Source organism: Chrysemys picta, chromosome 6 (genome assembly GCF_011386835.1).
Source record: "Chrysemys picta bellii isolate R12L10 chromosome 6, ASM1138683v2, whole genome shotgun sequence".
NCBI lineage: Eukaryota > Metazoa > Chordata > Testudines > Emydidae > Chrysemys > Chrysemys picta.
Genome location: NC_088796.1, coordinates 59531168 through 59551974, shown reverse-complemented (window position 1 = coordinate 59551974; position 20807 = coordinate 59531168). Strand labels below are relative to the sequence as shown.

Below are 20807 nucleotides of genomic sequence, written 5' to 3'. Positions count from 1 at the left end.
AATTGTCTTCTAAAATAAGGCCTTTGCTCTTAATTAGATCTGTAGTCAGTATAATTTTTTAGTTCCAATCTGTAGTTTGAAGTAGCAAACTTTATGGGTTCAGAAAAAAAACCTCTTCCCTCCTCCACCTTCAGTTGCCAAGGAAAAGTTGTTTTGAGCTCTGATAGTGCTCCATTAAGAATGTTATCTACCATATTAGTACTAGAGTATATAAAGCTGGTATAATAAAAAAAAAGACTGAAGTCCATTCTCCATCACTTCACCTAGAAATAGTCTGAATTATAGCAAGTTTTTATTTTAATTAACAGCATCCCAGTATAAATATTTTGGCATCCTGAAGTGTGTGTTTGGAAATTACTTTTGATTCACCCGACCTACACATTTTTCTGAAATAGTTATGACATTTATTGACAAAAGAAGGATGAATATTTAAGAACGTTGTTCCTAAATATTTATTTTCCTTTCCATTTACAACATTACATTATGCACTTAACTTTAACTTGCATTACAGCCACAGTTTTTGTCAGAACTCAGTGATAGAATTGTGTATGTTGTCTAAAATATACATTTTCATGTATTATTTATAAAAAGGATTTGCGTAACAGTGCAACATTTGCTTTACCCATCTCACTGATTTTTTTAAAATGTTGTGTGCACTTCCGGAACAAGTCTGAGTTTGTACAAAGTGAAAGGCTGAAAGTGGTGGCTGTATTTTATAATGATTTTGTGCCTGATTCAAGATGTTTAAGTTTGTAGTCACTGATTTCCTCCCCCCTCCCTCCCAGTGTTGGCAGCATTGTCAAATGGTTTCCCTTATTAGAATTGAGGCACAACCTCTAGTGTTGCATGAGGCTTCATGAGCTGAGAAAAAAAATGGGAAATAGCACATTATATTATAAAGATTATGGCAGCAAACAAAAATACTGATTTGTGTGATATTTCTTAATTCAGAAAATGATTAATATGTTGCAATAATAATTTAGTATAATTTGGAAGTGCGAGGGGAAATATAATTTTAAAAAGTACTTTAATCTATAAAGTATGAGAATTTTCACTTTCATAAAATATCCACATCTAGATGTCAATTTGTCAGCAATAAATGATGTTTACAGAAAAATTACTGGGATGATAGAAGGTAAGAATCAATAGCAGAGCAAAACACTTGAGAATAGTGGCTACCACACTAATATTTGAAAAGACAACCAGAGATTCAGTAGGGCTTATATTTGTGTTAAATGTGAGTGGAAGAAGAGAGCCTATCTGGTTAATTATCAAAACAGGTAAGTAATATTTCTGTGTAAATGTCAGCGTTTTCAGTGTTCATTCTCTGTTACGCAAGTTCAGATGGGTTTAAGTACCAAATTTCCACATGGTTTCGATAATCACTTTAGTCCCGACCTGGACTTCTTGAACAGAAGAAAACTATTGATGTTACCAAAACACACAAATATATGTTGAAGTTTAATTCCATTTTCCTTTGCAGAGATTGAACGTGCACTAAACGTAGTCAGCAGACTCACTTTGGTGAAAACATACTAACTTTCTGCAATGTTTGTAGCACGTGTGAAAAGAGCAGTTACATCACTAACTGAAATATTCAAACACAGCTAATTTATCTCTGACATTTACACTATACTGTAGTATTGTACTGGATAGAAGATAAAAACTATATAATGAGTCTCCTTTATTGTCGACCCTAATTCTAGAACTACTTTGTGTGGTGATGTGCTTTGTAAATGAGAATGGGAATTATCATTAAGATGGCAGAGAAGTCTCCAGAATTATATAATATTACAAATAGACAGGAGAGAATACTGACTAGAAATATTTCTTTTGATGCATGTACACTTCGTGGCATGCTTCTTTTATTGAATATTGAAATGTCAGGTTAAATTATGGATAGCCAATCATATCAAACTACTGCAAATAAGGACTCTTCATCTGTGTCAGAATTTCTGAGAGAAAACAAAAGATATCTGTTTTTTTAGAACAAATTTGAGAGAACATTTTGTAATCCGAAGATATGTTTTTAAAAGGATACAAGGATTTTTCCACAACCAGTGAGGCTTTTCTCTAAATTCCCTTTTGGGACATGTGGCTAGTAGATCAACTAGTAGTTGTACTTAAGTTCAATTAGGCTTTTCATTTTTTTGTTTTGTTTTTAAATATCAGTGGTCAAATTAGGAAGTGGCCTACATAGACATCAGCAAAACTGAAGGGATGACTGCTGAGCATTTAAAATGGTGCCTCTGTAAGATTGGCCCTCCCCTGGTGTTTTTCCATAATAGTCAAGTGTTTGTGGGTATAAGAATCATTTTAGTGACTGCAGATTGTCATTCTGAACTTTATTTCCCTCCTCTTCTGTAGCCCTCTTTCCCCTCCCCCCCTTCCTGCTTCTCATAGTGCTTTGCATTATTTTAATCAAGGTTTCATCTCCCATAATATTTTTGACATTCCTTTTTCAGGTTCATTCATTCAAACAATGCCTCTTCATCAGATCTTAAAATATTTATTTGTAGCATAATTATTCCTGTGGGCCAGGGGAGGAAAAGATTATGTCCTGGAAAGCAGTAACTCTGAAAAAGATTTGTGGGTAATGGTGGATAATCAGTTGAACACAAGTTCCTGATGTGATGTTGTGGCCAAAAGAGCTAATGCGGTCTTTAGATGCATAAACAGGGGGATCTTGAGTAGGGATAGAGAGGTTATTTTACTTGTGTATTTGGCACTGTATTTGATTTATAAAAAAAAACAAAAATCTACAGATAAGGGAAACAAACTTTTCAGCCTATGTTTCAATAAATGCTGGAAGAATAAATTACAAAAGAAATGTTTGCGTATTTTAACTAAATCTGTTTTTTCTTTAACCTGAAGTTTCAGCCCCAGAGTTTACGCCTGTCAGACATGCACAGAAAATCTCAGCTCTGGAGAGGAATAGTCAGTATCACTTTGATAGAGGGATGTGAACTGAAGCCCATGGATGCAAATGGATTGAGTGATCCCTATGTGAAATTCCGGCTGGGCCATCAGAAGTACAAGAGTAAGGTAACTTCTTTTAACTGTATTCGTACTTAACATTTGGGATCTTCTGCTTGAATGACTATTTTAATACTTCTGGAACTTTGTTGTATTACTGCTTAGGTGTTACAGCTCCTAGAACCTTTGTGTAGTTGTCATTTATTATTACTAAAATTGAGGTAAATATGTGGATGAAGAAAATGAAGCATTGGAAAAAAGTAATTTTTATTTTATTTTTCAATATGCCAAATACAGCAATATTATGGTAACATGCCCAGGAGTTTACGTTTACTACCAATACTCTCATCTAGGGATTCAGCAAGTGCCGGGTTCTCTCATGCCCTCATGCAGGGGTTGTTTGTGCCCGTGACAGTGATTTCCATCTGCATGGGACTTATGCACCTGCAGATCAAACCAATCTGGTTTGCGTGTTTGGGTTTACTGCAGGAACTGGTCACCCATTTATGACTTCTATCCTTACAGGACACTGACTGCAAGTAACAGCACAATTTTAGTGTTTTTAATTTATTTTTCCTTTCCTTTTTCATTGTCCCAATTAATTGGTCAGATTTCCAGGCTGCTGTGGGGACGGATTAAAACTAGGGTTGTCAAGTGATTAAAAAAATTATTATTATTAATTGCAGATTTAATAGCACTGCAGAATAATAAAAATACCATTATAAATAAATATTTTGGATGTTTGCTACCTTTTCAAAGATAATGATTTCAATTACAACAGAATACAAAGTATACAGTGCACTCTATTATTTTTTATTACAAATATTTGCCTTGTAAAAAAGATAAACAAAAGAAATAGTATTTCAATTCACCTCATACAAATACTGTAGTGCAATCTCTTCATCATGAAAGTTGAACTTACAAATATAGAATTATTATTTTTACATAACTGCACTCAAAAATAAAATAATGTATAACTTTAGAGCTTACAAGTCCACTCAGTCCTACTTCTTACTCCTCCTTTAGAGGAGTTGTCTTGGCTTATTGAAGAGATAAGATATTTTATCTCAGAAAGTCAATATTCTGGAGATGGGAAGGGTGAGAGTTGTGCAGGAGAAGGGTGAATTCTTGATGCTGCTCCTATTGGGTTGGATTTCTGGGCTTGCCTGCCTCCTGTCCAAAGAGGAAGAGAGTTTCATCTTAGAGATCTGCATTGAGTGTTTGGAGGGAGGGGGGAAGGAGAAAGCAATAACTTGTGCAGGAGAAAGTTGAGGGAGGGTTGCTTGCTGCTTCTGGAAGGGTGGTTTCTGGTACTGGGCTCACCTCCTTTTACTGAGCTAGGTGGGCTCCCTTCAGCCGAGCAAGCCCTTGTTTCCAAGGGAGGGTGGATTTTACTTCAGGGATTTGGCATGCAGCAGGGGAGGAGAGGCTGGCATAAGGAGCTAAGCTCGCCGGACCCCTGTTCTCTATGAGTGCACCCCCCCCCCAGAGTGAGGGGCCAGCCAGGGGCAATGGGGCACGGCACGGGAGGGATATGGGGGGGGGGGTAGACCGCCAAAGCGAGGGGCTAGCTGGGGGCATTGGGGCACTGCGCAGGGTGTGTGAAAGGGGTTGGTCCTCATAGCAAGGGGCTGGGTGAGGGTAATGGGGCAAGGCATGGGGGAGTGGGAATGCACAGCCATGAGCACTGTATTTTGTTTGGTTGCCAGGATGGTCCATATGAGCTCTGTGTTACTTCCTCCTCCCCCGCCCCAAATATTTCTCTTTTCAAACTGTTTTTCTCACAAACTCAGACTGTGGGGGACTAGACAGTTTAGAATTATCTAATCAGCTATAGCTTAATAGCTACGTTGTCATTGTTTGCGCCAACAGAGGTCAGAAGACACCATATATATTTTTTGGAAAGAACATTGAGTTGAACATGGTTCCAAAGAAACTAATAAAATAATTTCTTTTCAAACATTTCAGCTAAAGTAACATGCAACATATTTTCAGTTTGAAGAGTAAAAAAATTACTTTTGTGTTACATGTCTAAAAAGTAATCTCTTAATGCAACGTTTGCTTTGACCAACCTGGGCAAAACAAAGGCTGACTTAAAGACTAATAACAGATTAGCCAAAACCACTTTTTCTTCCTTTAGAAAACCCTCACAGGGAATATTTTGCCTGTTTTTTTGTTTGTTTTTTTTTGTTTTTGTTTGTTTGTTTTTGATCTAGGTACTTTTTTCAAGTACCATTTTTCCATACCTTGCGTTTTTTGCTTGAAACAAACAGCTTCGCTCTTGTAGTTCCAAAGTGAATGACGTGATACTGATGGGAAGGGACAATGTGATTATTCTGTACAGTTTTAGAAACTGCCAGTTGTCTTCAGACAATTGTTCCATATTTCACATATTTCTTCTGACTTAGTGTCTTTATTCTGTAAATAAAGTTGGAATGAATGTTCCTTATTTTTACTATGCTGGTATTTGGGCTTGAACCACAATTACTATACGGATGGTGGACTCTTGTCTTATTTTGACCTTTTCACTCCCTGACTCTGATTAACTTTTAAATTATAAGAAATGTTATATAATACCTATGCATTGTGTTGTCATTAACTCCTTATTTGATACCATAAAGCTCTTCAGATGTCTGAAGGTCTGTTCATAGAATCAGTAGGGTGAAATCAGCTCTCCTGAATCCTCTTGCATCTCCCACAACTTGCCCACCCATCCATTCCCACATAAAGGCTAGCATTAACAAAGTTAATTGCCACCTGCTTTATACAGAGTTGTGTTGAATGTTACTTATTTTGAATTGTTGGCATCTCTAGTTGACACATTTTTATGTGTACAAACCAAAATGCTGAAACCAAATTTTCGCCCACACTTTAATGTTAACTTTTGGATGTTTAATTCTACTAAAAATGATTAAAGAATGCACTTTTTAGTTCTTTCATAGGTCTGTAAGACTCCTAGTGATAAATCCAGTGGAACTGTGGCCTTTGTTGAAGTCAGTACACCTCTACCTCGATATAACGCTGTCCTCAGGAGCCAAAAAATCTTACCACGTTATAGGTGAAACTGTGTTATATCGAACTTGCTTTGATCCACCAGAGTGCGCAGCCCCGCCCCCCTGGAGCACTGTTTTACCACATTATATCCGAATTCGTATTATATCGGGTCGCGTTATATTGGGGTAGAGGTGTAGTTGCCCCATAAGGAAGACATTGAGCCAGTTTCCACTCCTGCTCAGTATAGAAGTTACTGCTGCTATTAGGCTATGATGGAGGAGATTGCTTCTTTTTCTCTAGAGAGGGCTTGGTTTATAAATTATCTGCAGGGGTGGCTCTATGGTTTTTGCCGCCCCAAGCACGGCAGTCAGGTGGCTTTCAGAGGCACGCCTGCAGGAGGTCCGCTGGTGCCGCGCCTTCAGCGTCCCCGCCGCCAAATTACTACCGAAGCCGCGGGACCGGCGGACCTCCCACAGGCATGCCGCCAAAGGCAGCTTGATGGCCGCCCTCACACCAACCGGCAGGCCGCCCCCACAGCTTGCCGCCCCAGGCACGTGCTTGCTGCGCTGGTGCCGGGAGCCGCCCCGATTATGTTTCTTCTTTGAGCAGCATCCCTCTGGGCCCAATGCACATGCGCTTTTGATCTGAGATTTTCAGTAACAGAGCCCATTCAGTTCACACATCCACTTTAGACATCCTCATACCTTGGACTGAGGATGTCTAGGGCGGATGTGTGAGCTTCACAGACAGTTCCTTCTCAACTGCCTGGTGGCCTGAGACTGAACCTTTATTTTACCTGGTCCCAATTTTTTTCCTGGAGTTCACCTTTACTGTAACTTAGTATATTTTAGTTTAGTCTAGTCTAGTAATTTATTTGTCATTATTTGTTGAATGAGCCCCCCTTCTATTTCTGTTGGTTTTTTCCATTTAACACCTTCTTCCCTCCTTTTTTTGAGGGGCATCTATCAGGGGTTATCACTTGTTATGCCAAGTTCCCCAGGCTTCAAGCACTGCCTTTCCAGCTGGGGTCCACCCCGGTTAGCAAAGGTGGTTCTCTATGCCCACACTGTTTAGGGGACACCTATATACTATCCCAGTGTAAGATCTGTACTACTTTTAATAGCAGATCTGGAAACTGAAACAGAGAAATTGAATTTTGGCTTCTTATGATAGAGGAAGCCCTGATACCCGCTTCAGACCTGGGTTTGGAGGACCCTCTTGTACACCAGTCTTCAAGTGCACTTAGTGCCCCGTCAACCTCTGTATCAAAGTGACAGAGACGTTCGCAGTATAAGGATGAAGGTACCGACAAGACTCCATGGAAGAAAAGTTCTGAGTCTCCCACCAGAGATTTTTCTTTGAAGAAATCTCAGTCACCCCAGGAGACCTCAGGTCCTGGAATAGGTACTATGGAGGCTCCTAGCAGTTCTGGTACCAGGAGCTCATAAAGGCTTTGAGTTCTTCTGACAACCATGGTACCAAGCATGCTTCAGTACCAATGAAACATGATCTGAGCAGAAAGCCCAAGAAATCTGCTTCTTAGAAACCAGTACCATCTGCAGACCCCAAGCATTCTGAATCTAGAAGGCTGATAACATCCATCTTCGTACCCAAACTGGTATCCCAGTCTGCTACACCGATGCACCAGAAGACATCAGAATCTTTGGTATTGTCACCGTCTGTTAGACACGCACCTCCAAAACAATCAGCACCTCAGATTGAGACAGACACCAGCGAAGCAATCAACATTAGTATTGACCAGGGCTGTTGTGGAGCCTTACTAAATCTCAGCTCAGATACATTCAGCACCACAAGAATTCAGATTCTCCGGGGGTCTTTTTGTTTCTAAAGAACTGGAGTCCCATTGCTAATGGGTACCAAGCACTTGTCGACAGTGTTCTTTCTAATTTTTCCCTTGCATGTGCGGAATGAATTCTGTTATGTGCACCTATATGGAGGAGATGTGTAACACAATTCATGTGGTGGGGGTGGGGCAGGGGGGTTCAGAGTTTAGGAGGGGGGCTCAGAGCTGCGGCGAAGGGTTGGGATCCGGGGGGGGGGGGGTGAGGGCTCCAGCTGGTGGTGCGGGCTCTGGGGTGGGGCCGGGGATGAGAGATTTGGGGTGCAGGCTGCCCAGATCATACGACAGGGAGAGACAACTCCCCCCAACTCTCTCTCCCCACAGCAGCACCTAGGCTTGGGAGGGGAGGGGGGCGAGAGGCACCTCTCTCCCGGTGGTGGCAGGTCTGTGCCAGGGCTAGGTGGGGGCTGGGGGAACGGCATCTCTCCCCAGGTCGCGCAAGTCGGGGGCAGGTCTGTGTTGGGGCCAGCAAGGAAAGGTGCTTCTCCCTTCTGCGGCAGGTCCGTGTTGGGGCCAGCCGGGAGAGGCACCTCTCCCCACCGCAGCCCTGAGCCCCTGCGCGGGGCTTAATAGGCAGCTGCGTGGCTGCACAGGTTAGAGGGAACTTAGCTTGTCAGTATCAAGATCTTCTGGGTCACTGAGATCTTATCTTTCCCTGGTGACTCTGACTTCTCCAATACCTGCTGCACATGGCAGACAACTACCTTCATCTTTAGTTCTGCCTCACTGTTGGACTACATTAAGAATGATTTTTCTTATGCCCAGATCTCTGTCTAGGTGTCTCCTATATACCATGGAGAGACCATTTCCTGGGTCACCCATCATGAGAGGAACGTGCATAAGGATAAATAACCTTATGGCCCTTCTCATTAGTATGATCAACACTGGATGGCCACTCCTCTACCTTATGGTCTCCCTCAGTAGCCATATTGGTGTCTCTATCACCAGCAGTTTTTGAAAGCTCCTAGCTACTCCCATGGGGAGCATAGAAAAATCTCCTGTACCATATCTTCCTCCTCAGCCTCAAGAGGAAACTTTCAAGGAGCAAGAAGCTAGAAGTGAACCCCCCACCCCAATACAAATATCTCTGTCATCTCCAGAAGAAGATGTAATGCCTCGACCACCTTCTTCGGTGGATGATTTTGAACAGTTCCAGGAACTGATTAAACATGTTGCTGACTCACTCCAGTTTCCTTAGAGGAGATCCAAGAGTCAGAACATAAACTTTTGGACATTGTACATTTGACAGTCTCTGGCCAAATTGCATTGCCAGTCAATAAGGCTCTTATGGAACCTGCTAAAACCATCTGGCAGACCCCTGTCATGACTACGGTCCAAAAATTCTGAGTTTTTTTTCCTCCCACCCACAAACAAATTATTTAATCAACGAATGTGGCAGACAGCACAATGCAAAAAATGAGGCTTACAACAAAAACCAAGAGTGACTTGATCTGTTTGGTCACAACAGCTACTCTGCAGTGACTCTGCAATTCAGGATCACAAATTACCAAGTTCTGATGGCAAAATACAACCACCCCAGTTATGGTAAATTCAACAACTTTATTGAACATCTCACTGAGGAACACCTGAGAACAGTTCAGAGCCATCATAACAGAAGGTCAGGTCTTAGCAAAGACCTCATCACAAGCCTCCCTAGATGCAGCTGACTGTGGCTCAATTCATCTCCACCACCATCAGCATGCATTGAGCATCCCAATTACAATTATCTGGTTTTCCTAAGGAGGTCCAAGACTGTGGATGGGCCTGCCTTTTGATGGACTTATGCTCTTTTCAGAGTCCACGGATGAATCCTTACATATCTTAAAAGACTCAGAGCACACTCACGTCTTTCGGAATATATATGCCTGCAATCAAAGAAAATATAGTAGATTTCAAACCACACACAGATCCCAAATAGTCTAGATTTCGAAGTATCATGGTTCTGTAGAGCCACCAAGAAAGAGATCAAGATATCAAAAAAGAGATACCCTAACGGAACTGTTACCACTACCCAACTGTCGTCCTCAGCCATGATGATGGTCTGGTTGAAGGTCTGGGAATATCCTCCTTTTGCGAATACCCAGTTTTAACCCTTTGGAGATCAGTTTTCCCATTTTCAACCTGCCTGGGAACAGATTATTTCCAACAAATGGGTTTTGGAGGTTATAACAATGGGTTACTCCAACCATCTTATCTCCAACCTATTTAGGGGCCCATGTCACAAACTGTTGAGACAGGAAGTCATCCCTCTCCTACTCATAGTGGCCATAGAACCAGTTCCAATCCAGCACAAGGGGAAGGGCTTCTATTCAAGTTATTTTTGGTTTCAAAAAAAGTATGGGAAATGGAGACCAATATTAGATCTTAGGCTCCTGTATGCCTTTGTGAAATCACAGAATTTTAGGATGGTGTCTCTTGCAGCTACAATTCCATCATTAGATTCCAGAGATTGGTTTGCAACCCTCGACCTTCAGGATGTATATTTTCATGTTGCTATTCATGCTTCTCACACCAGATTAGTTGGTCAGGATCACTTCCAATATCAAGTGCTTCCCTTTGGCCTCTCCTCTGCCTCAAGGGCATTCTCAAAGATCACAGAGGTGGTAGCTGCTCATTGATATGAACTGACAATCTGATTCCCTTACCCCAATGATTGGCTGCTGAAGGGCTGTTTTTCTTTGCAGTACAGTCAATAATGTCCGTATTCCTCAGGCTAGGATTTCAACTCAACATTGAAAAGTCCATTTTAACCTCAGTACAATAAATACACTTCAGAGGGGCTTATCTGGATGCTGCAACAATCATATCTTACCTTTCTGTGGACAGGTTTATGACTTTAACAAGACTCAAATGATCCTCCAAACATTGGCAAGAAATTGCACCCAACTGCTGACACTCCAGGAGTCTCTTCTCCCATTAACCTACTCAATCTGAGAGCTGTCAGAAACACCTGTATCCACTTGCTTCCATTAATCAGGGACCCATCTGTCAAGGCTGTGACAGATAATATGGTCTGAATGTTCTACATCAATAGTCAAGGAGTGGGACAAGATCCCCCCGTCTTTGTGTCAAAGCAAGAAAGCTATGGAACTGGTGAACAGCCAATCATATCTTCATCTCTGCCTCCTATGAGTAAAAAGGATCATGGCCAACAATCTCAATAGGCATTTCTCCCAAGATGATGAGTGGGAACTGGACTTGTGGGTTCTCAGACACATTTTTCTGACTTGGTGGTTCACAGAAGTGGACCTCTTTCCCAACACCACCAATAGGAAGTGCATAAAATTTTGTTCCAGAAGAGGAATGGGTCCTCAGTCCCTGGGGGATGCCTTCCTTATTGCTTGGATGAAAAGCCTTCTCTGTGTATATCCTATAACACCATTTGTCTTGAGCGTGTTGAATGAGATCAAACAACAAAGCCAGTACCCTTATATGAATCATCTCGCTTCTTGTCTGGCATCGAAACTGCCATCCATTTCTCACCTGTTTTCTTAGGACTCCCGTCACCTCTTCATCTGAACCTAGGAATTCTTCATCTTCGAGCTTGTTTACTTAATGGTTTTCAGGGTCTTGGACTTTCTATTCTGCAGAAGTCTAACAGGTATTGTTAAACAGCAGGAAGATATCTACGTGAAACACTTACCTTCAGAAGTGGAAAAGATTTCACCACTTGTGTACCTGATGACAGTTTTCACCTGTTCCTCCTTCGTTCTCCACTGTTCTTGTCTATCTGTTGGAACTGATAAAGTCAGGTCTCTACACGATTTCCATCAAGGTTCACTCAGCAGCTGCATTTCATTCCTTTGTGGAGGGATTCTCAGTGTTTGCTCACCCCACAACAGCAAGATTCATCAAGGAGTTGATGAAACTTTCCCCACAGATTAGAGAGTACACTGCTGTAAGGGATTTAAATTTGGTCCTTAATTGTCTCATGAAAACTCCCTCTGAGCCTACGGCAACCTGTTTCCTCCTTCACCTGTCCATGAAAGTGGCTTTTTTTCATGGCCATAAGCCCTGCCCGACGAGTTGGAGAAATCGGTGGTTTAATGGAAGACCATCTCTTTTTCAGTATTCTTCAGGGAGAAAATTTTGTTACAACCACCTCTGAAGTTTCTACCAAAGGTATCTTCTGAATTCCGTATCAACCAGGTTGTTTATCTTCCAGTCTTTTTTCCAAAACCACACCAGACCACAGAGGAAGTCATCCTCCATGCTTTGGATGTCAGAAGGGCATTAGCCATCTATTTGGACAGAACCTTTTAAACACTTTTAGAAAGTCTCCACGTTTTGTTTAATTTACAGACAAACAAATCCACTCAGAGACTCTCAAAGTGGATCTCTGGATGAGGCTGCCAACATTAAACTTCCTTGTAGGGTGTTAGCCCATTGTACAAGATTCCAGTCTGCTTCCATGGCACTCTTGAGAGAGGCCATCTGGGCTTCAGTATATACTTTCTCCAAACTCTATGCCATGGTTCACGATGCCAGATCACATGCTGTGCTTGGTAATGCAGTGCTATCTTCAGTGTTGGACTTGACTCTTCCATCTTCCAGTGATACTGCTTGGGAGTCATCTGAAGTAGAGCACTCAGAGGAACACTACTTGAAGAAGGAGAGTTTACTCACTTCAAGATATGTATCCCTATGGATGCTCCATTATCTGCCCTCCTTGCCTATGCTTCAGAGTTGTCTCAAGGAAATTCATGGCGGAGAAGGAACTGAGGGCAGTTTGCCTGTGCTGCTCTATGTATCCTTAGTGCAAGGCATAAGGATGGTCTGGAGCACATGTGTGGGCTGAACAGGCACGGCTAATTAAAATTTCTGCTCAAAGGTGTATGGGGTGCAGGCATACTTGAAGTTGAACACCCACAGGGACACACATCTTGAAGAACAACAGTTACTGCACAAGGTGAATAACCTCTTCTCAGAGATAACTAGAGTAAAAATCACTATTGAAGCTGTCTACTTCAACCTGAATTCATTTGCATCCTCTCCTGTAATTAAAAATAAACAACAAATTAGCTTGGTAAATTCATTTTCCCCACCCCTACAATCTCAAACATTATAATGGCAAGAAAAAGAGGAGGAGATCATGCAAAGCTGGTTAACTGCAGTTGCTGGTTAAATGCTTTCAGTTTATTTGTCATTTTCAGGTAGCCTTTTTTTTTTTTTGGTTTTGCTTTAGAAAGACAACTTTGTCACTTTCCTGTCACTCAAGATGAGGAATCATTACTCTAGAGAAAAATGGTTCAGTTCCCAGGGCAAATTCATTGTTTTACAGACTTTCAGTGGTGATGAACTGAGAGATTTTGGAGGTTGGTACAATGTCCAAAAGGGGCATGGGGCTGTTCAGTAGCCTTATTTTTTTTTCCTTTAAAAAAATCACCACTAAAGCCATTAATTGTGTGAATAAGACTTTCTGGGCAGCAACTAAAGATTAATTTCACTGTTCAGGAAGAACATGGCTGCACAGTGCAATAATGACTTTCTTTACTCTCCTTTCAGATTGTGCCAAAAACGTTAAATCCTCAGTGGAGGGAGCAATTTGACTTTCATCTCTATGAAGAGCGAGGTGGAATTATTGATATTACTGTGTGGGACAAAGATGCTGGCAAAAGGGATGATTTTATTGGCAGGTGTGTGCAATTACAACCTACTAGTACTCTGGAGATGAGAGCATATGATTACAATGAGTCTTGTTGTTAAAACTATTCCTTATAACCATTTGTCCTTGTAAAGAAAATACTGAGCTTTTACAAAGTATAAGTACATTTTCCTGCATTTATGACAGTCCTTGTTGTAATGCTGACGAAATAATTATTTGCTTGACCAGTAGGTGGCAGATTTTACCTATTCATAGACGTAGATTTTCAAATGTGGACATATTGTATTAAGAAGTATAATCAAGATGCAGGCGGTTCCATGCGGCAACATTTTCAGGGTTGGGGTTAGAGGTGAAAGAAATATCATGATTTACAAAATGCTTGTAAGACTAAAACACATCCTCATTTTTAATCTACTGTGTGGGTGAAATGGAAATCTTAAAGCACTGCACACAACCTTTTTTGCAATAAAATATTGTCATTGATGTAATTAATTCTCAAGGGACTCAATGTTTGGGATCTTTTCTCAGAATTCAGGAAATGATTTCTATCTGAATCACCAAACTCAAACTGTTTTACTGTGGTAGGTCATGGTAAATACAGCCCATTTGTATCCGCTCATAATAGAAAAAGTCTCAAAACTATTAAATGTGTGTAGCTACTGTGAAAACGTAGCCTTATTGGGAAGTTCAAATATTCAGTTACATCATATGAAGTTACAGCACATTCTGGTAAATTGTATTAATCCTATTTTTTCTGGGTAGTTATCTGTCAGAGTAGAATATTAAAAACTTGTAGCTGCTATGACTAGTACATTGATGCTTTGTAATCAGTAGACTTAGTCATTGTTGAAAGTACATATTCATGAATAGAATTCCTATGAACTAAGCCTTATATTTTCCATGTCAATGTGTTAATCTTTCCCCCCTGTGTTTAGAGTAGCGCCTTTGTTTACCATACTAGATGATAGGGCAGACTGGTCATAATATTACATTCTACCTTCTCCTGGAGACAGTGTTTTATAGAATGTGAAGAATCAGAATAGATTTAAATTTTTTGGTGTATAAGAGCCTTAATGTCAATCAGTTTTTTAAAATATATTTTCATTGTAATTGTATTTTATACAATGATACCCTATTATCTGGGATTAATATATGTGTATGTTTTGTCCCTGTCTCATCTGCAGTGAGTGGATATAATAATAACTTTAGTTTGGCAGAGTAGCTGAATGGGTCTGTCCTATGTGAGTACCTGTTATGCCTTAGAAAATAGCTTCTATTCTGTGTTCATTTACTACAGAGTTTTTTTTTTCAAAAGACGAGATTTTAAATTCCAATAATTGACTTTGCAGGACTCTTTGTATACAAGGCAGCTTTTGCTTTTTATTATTATTAACAAGAAGTAATATTATTACCACTAAAGTATTTTACAGATGAAGATATAGTCCCTGCTGCAAAGAGTTTGCAGTCTAAATAAAGACAAAGCATACAAGTGTAAAAATAAAGTAATTACAGAGCAGGAAGAAGGGTCCATAACCACAGGAACATGAGGTTGTGTAGATAATTATGCACACATCTAAAAGAGTAATATGTTTGAGTTTTTCTTCTTTTAAAAAAATAACTTGTGGGCATCATGAAAGTAGTGATTTCTGTTTGTTTCATGAAAACCCCTGGTGGATAATACCAAGATAATACCTTTCTTTAAAAAGACTGCTTGTAACCATTGCTATTTTTAAATGGGGAATAAATAATTTGAATGGTTTTGGTGGTCTGCCTCAAGATATGAAAGTGATTCACATTATATAAATACTGAAATAGACAGACAGACCTCTTTCTAGGCATATCTCAGAACCAGTAATCTATCCTCATCCTTCTTAACCTGTCAGCCACCTTTGACAAAGTTGACCAAGGGGAATAGTTGTGGGGGGAAAAAACGGGCTTCAAAACTGAGGTGGATATGTTTATGGAGGGTATGGTATGATATGATGAGACTGCCAACAATGGCATGTAGCTGATCTGCAACTGCTAGTAGCAAATATTTCCAACGGCCAGTGATTGGACACTAGATGGGAGGTCTCTGAGTTCCTACAGATAATTATTTGGGGGGAGGGATAGCTCAGTGGTTTGAGCATTGGCCTGCTAAACCCAGGGTTGTGAGTTCAGTCCCTGAGGAGGCCACTTAGGGATCTGGGGCAAAAATCAGTACTTGGTCCTGCTAGTGAAGGCAGGACTTGACTCGACTCGACGACCCTTCGGGGTCCCTTCCAGTTCTATGAGATAGGTATTATTTCCCAAGTATCTGGCTCGTGAATCTTGCCCATATGCTCAGGGTCTAATTGACTGCCATATTTGGGGTCAGGAAATTATTTTCCCCTGGTCAGATTGGCAGAGACTCTGGGAGTTTTTCAACTTCCTCTGCAGTCTTCCTCTGCATAGGTCACTTGCAGGTTTAACCTAGTGTAAATGGTGGATTCTCTGTAACTTGAAGTCTTTCAACCATGATTTGAGGACTTCATTAACTCAGCCAGAGGATATGGGTATATTACAGGAGTGGGTGGGTGAGGTTCTGTGGATTGCAATGTGCAGGAGATCAGACTAGATGATCATGATTGTCCTTTCTGGCTTTAAAGTCTGAGACCATGCTGTTACTCCTGAATTTTTGTCTTCCCTTGGCTTCCATGACTCTGCCCTCTCCTGCTTCTCCTCCTACCTCTCTAATCACTTTTTAGTTTGTCCTTTGCAGGATCCTCTTTGTCCCCTCTCCAATTTTCTGTGGGGTTCTACAAAGCTCCATCTTTGGTCCCCTTCTCTATACTTATCTCTGGGTAATCTCATCCACAAACACAAATTCAATTGCCATCTCTATGCTGATAATTTTACAGACCTTCCTCTGTACTCCAGATCTGTCTCCTCTTGTCCGTACTAAATTTTCTCTCTCTCTGATAGCTCCTCATGGATGTCTAGCCACCAGCTCAAGCTAAACATAGCTAAATAAGAGCTCTTAATCTTTTCTTCCAAGTCTTTCCCACACCTATTTTCTTAGCCACTGTGAACAAAACCACTATCCTTCCTGTCATGCAGGCCTGTAACCTGGGTGTCATTGTTAACTAGGACCTCTCTCTGGGTCCTCACATCTAGGCTATATCTAAAATTTGCAGATCCTTTCTGCATAACATGTCTAAGATACAGCCTTTCTTATTAAAACTGGTCATCCAGGCTCTCATCATCTTGTGTCTTGATTACTGCAACACCCTTCTCTCTCTCTCTCTCTCATTGCAATCTTGCCCCGCTCAGATCCATTCAGCATGATGATACAAAGACCATTCTCCTAGCCTTTAACTTTGACCACTTCACACCTCTCTTTGAATCCTTCCACTGGCTCCCCCTTCTCTATCTCATCAAACATAAACTGCTTGTATTCACTTTCAGGGTCCTTTGTGGCTTATCCCCACTGCATCTGACATCTCATTTAGTACTGAAATGTGGACTTGCATCTTCTCTTGACCAATAATGCTAGCCTCCCACCCACTTCTCAAATTTTCAGTCATGTAATGCTGCCACTCATGTTTGGGAGGAGTTTCCTGTTAACATCTGCAGAGCTACCTCACTATCCTCCTTCAAAATCCTCCTTAAACTCTCTGCTGTGATGTCCACAAAAAATTTGACAACGATTAGGTCACTGGTACACTGATACCCCTGCCTATCATACCGATTTATGCTGTATCATTTTTTCCTTGTACACCTCTACCCCAATATAACGCTGTCCTCGGGAGCCAAAAAATCTTGACTTGTTATAGGTGAAACTGTGTTATATCGAACTTGCTTTGATCCGCCGAAGTGCGCAGTTCCCCACCCCCCCACTCCCCACAGAGCGCTGCTTTACCGTGTTATATCCAAATTCATATTATATCGGGTCACGTTATATCTGGGTAGAGGTGTACTTCCCTGTTTGTCTGTATCCAGCTGTCATCTCTTGTCTTATGCTTAGATTGTAAACTCTTTGGGAGAGGAATACCGTCTTTTTGGTTTTTGTTTATACAACATCCAGCACAGAGGGGTTCTGGTCCATGACTGGGGCTCCTGGGCACTTTGGTAATATAAATAATAATAAGGGTGACATGAGATCTTTTGCTTCCAGTATCAGAAGAGGTGATATGCTTAGGATCTAGAAGGGAAATTGAAAACTGTTTCCTGCTTAGCTGAGTGATTGGGCATTTTTCCTTTTATCTTAAGTAAGGATCTCTTGCCACCTTGAATAATTTTCAAGCACTAGCAATTCTCTTCTAGAGGTAAATTTGTATATAATGCAAATCTAAGACTCCATCTTGAATGATTGCCATATCTGACTAAAGTTTGGTGCGGAAGAAACCATGTTTTATGATAAAGAATGAGTTTCCACTAATGGAAAAAAATGGAACAAATAGAAAAAAGGTATTCACTCATTATTTAGGGAACAAGTCTCATCTTTGACCCACAGTGCAGTTCTCTATTGCACATTTTGCATTCATTCTGCTTGCAGAGCACTCATGAATGTCAGCAGAAATTGTGAGGAATAAATGCAGAATATGCACACACAAAAATTGTTGCTTTGTGGATCTCAAAAAAGATATTTGCCTTTAGGATAGTATATGTTAGTGTCACAAATCCAGCTGGTGGCTCCTGTCCAGCTACTGGACTGCTGAGAGGGGAATCCAACCCTGTGGATCCTCAGGTATTTAAGCTTCCCTGTGTCTCAGCAGGCTGCCCACACTGTTTCCTCCCTAGGCCTCTCTGGCACATGTCCTGAGCACTGACTCTGTCTGCTATGTCTTCACAGAAATGGAGCTCCTTAGACTCCCAGGACTGATGCTGACTACCCCACCATGATGCTCCAGTTGCTTACACACCCTGTCCCAGAATCCCATTCCAAAATTGTGAAGCTGCTGGTTTACAATTTAACTCTCTCCTGAAACACACAGCAGTCGTAAAGCATTTAACGTGCAGAAACACTGCCCAGAGTCTAGCCCCTTACTACTCTTCTATTGATTCATATAAAGCACAAATAAGTACAGATCATACAAAACAATAAGCATCTTACAATGTCCCTCATTAGCACACCCTTCCCCTGTGAGTTCTTGTGGGGACCATCTGTGTCCAGGGAGGCAAGCAGGCTCCGTTCCCTCTCATTGACTGTTACTTGCTGGGTCTTTTCTCCCTCATATACTGGAGAAAATGCCCCCTGAGCAGAATAACTTCTCTTTTAAAACTTTCAAATACCTTGTTCAATCTCTTGCTGGGTCAGAGGCCCCCTGCCAGGTGACTTTGTTGACAAGGCGAGCTCCCTCCTGCTAAAGCAGTTGTTCTGAGCAGGGACCAGTCCTTTGTCGAGAGTGAATAGATTTCCAGTGACTGGGTACTTAGTCAACTATCCTCTATTGTCAACACTGTATCGCTACATCCTGGGACTACAGCCCAACATGGAGGGAAAGGATAACAGATAAGGCTACCAAAAAGCATGCTCAAAATGGAGTGTGGAGCTTGGGGTGTTTTATTTTTCTCTTTCTTTCTGTCTCCATCGACACAGTATATTCTTGATTTTTAGAAACTCTGTTCTCCAGACCTCAACGTTATTTGAATCCTGTCTTTGTCACCTAGCATGGGACAAGAATCATAGAATATCAGGGTTGGAAAGGACCTCAGGAGGTCATCTAGTCCAACCCCCTGCTCAAAGCAGGACCAATCCCCAACTAAATCATCCCAGCCAGGGCTTTGTCAAGCTTGACCTTGAAAACCTCTAAGGAAGGAGATTCCACCACCTCCCTAGGTAACCCATTCCAGTGCTTCACCACCTCCTAGTGAAAAAGTTTTTCCTAATATCCAACAAGGACGAGATTTGGATAATCGAGCAGAGATCCCTGGGCGACAGAGGAGGCCACTCTGCTGCTGAAGGCTCCTGCGTGGCAGCGCAGGTAGACCTTGGCAGCCCTGCTGTCACAGGAGTGAGCGAGCAGGGCGCTGACAGTGGAGCTGCAGAGGGTTCCTGTGCTGCCGCAAGGCTGATGACACCCGATCCCTGGCCAGGATTCTACTCTGCCCTGCCGGGACTGCTGTCTCCTGGTGGTGCTAGTCTTGTCTGCACAAGTTGTACCAGTTTAGCTTATATCACTGTACCTTGTGCCTGCAATAATTGAAATGGCAGGTGTGGCAGTGCAGCCCTCTTGATTATCCAAATAAAATCTCTGTCTGGCATTCTACTCAGCTAACCTGGAGTGTGTGTGTGTGTGTGTACAGACTCTCCTGGTTACCTGAGTAACATGCCAGATACAGATTTTATTTGGATATCTATAGATATAGATATTTGTGTGTGTGTGTGTGTACTGATTTTATTTGGATATCTATAGATATAGATATTTGTGTGTGTGTGTGTGTGTGTGTGTGTGTGTGTGTGTGTGTGTGTGTGTGTAAAATATCTCTCTCTATATATATATATATGATCTCCCATATAATTTATAAATTGTACAGACATACTCCCAAATTATCACAGTTCACACATAAGATTCCCCCCACCCAAAGCTTTATTCTAGAATTTTTTCCTCTGATTTAATCAATGAACCCCCACATCACTGTCATTTTCTTCCTGGTAAAACAAAATTGGACCAGAACCCCTTCACAAAAGGTCAATATAATTTATTTTTAATGGTATATGGTATTCCTTGTTCCAGCTCGCACCTGGGTGAGGTACCTTGCTTGATAGAACTCCCATGAAATAAAAGAATTGGGAATTGAAGCCAAATTCCTTCAACCTTTTACTCAGGGGAAACCAGTCTTGCTCTTTTTGTATAATTAAAATAGACCATAATATTAACTGTGTGTTCCAGGGAAATATTTGAAAATATTGCAGGGAAATATTTGAAAAACAAAATGTTGTATGTATCATCTAGCACTCCATACCCACGAAGTTCAGTTGAGTTTGCACTGTACAGTACTTTAATGCATTCTCCTATACATGCTCCTATTTATTAACTGGTGAAATTATTCAGGTAAAACAAGAACAAGGCAAATTGTTATCCATTCTAGTTAAGCTGGAACTTTACTAGAATGTGTATTTCAGAGTATTGTTAAAATATATAAACCTAGAGCTATTTAAATATATAGTTTAGGATTTCAAAAGCACACAGGATGCTCTTGAATAATAGAACTGGGAAAGACTCAGAGTGCAAATACATTTTCAGAGACATGCAGGCTCAGGTGAGGGAACACTGGTTCTATCACTAGAAAGAGCCACCTAGCCTTCAAATTTATTTGGGCATAAGCTTTCGTGGGCTAGAGCCCACTTCACCATATGCATGGAATGGAAAATACAGGAGCAGGTATAAATACATGAAAGGATGGGAG

The 20807-nt window shown here is 41.2% G+C and overlaps 1 protein-coding gene across 10 annotated transcripts in view; it reads left to right on the top strand.

Moving 5' to 3' along the window:
- The window catches only part of MCTP1 (multiple C2 and transmembrane domain containing 1), a 473721-nt gene that overhangs the window by 273083 nt on the left and 179831 nt on the right, over nucleotides 1-20807 (top strand). For all 10 annotated transcript variants that reach the window (XR_010588809.1, XR_010588810.1, XM_008172983.4 and 7 more), the window contains 2 exons: nucleotides 2875-3045; nucleotides 13337-13467. Coding sequence is in view for 8 of the 10 variants with exons in the window: in XM_008172983.4 (XP_008171205.1) it covers nucleotides 2875-3045; nucleotides 13337-13467 (302 nt within the window). In the remaining 2 variants the exon portion in view is untranslated. The remainder of the gene's footprint in view (nucleotides 1-2874; nucleotides 3046-13336; nucleotides 13468-20807) is intronic.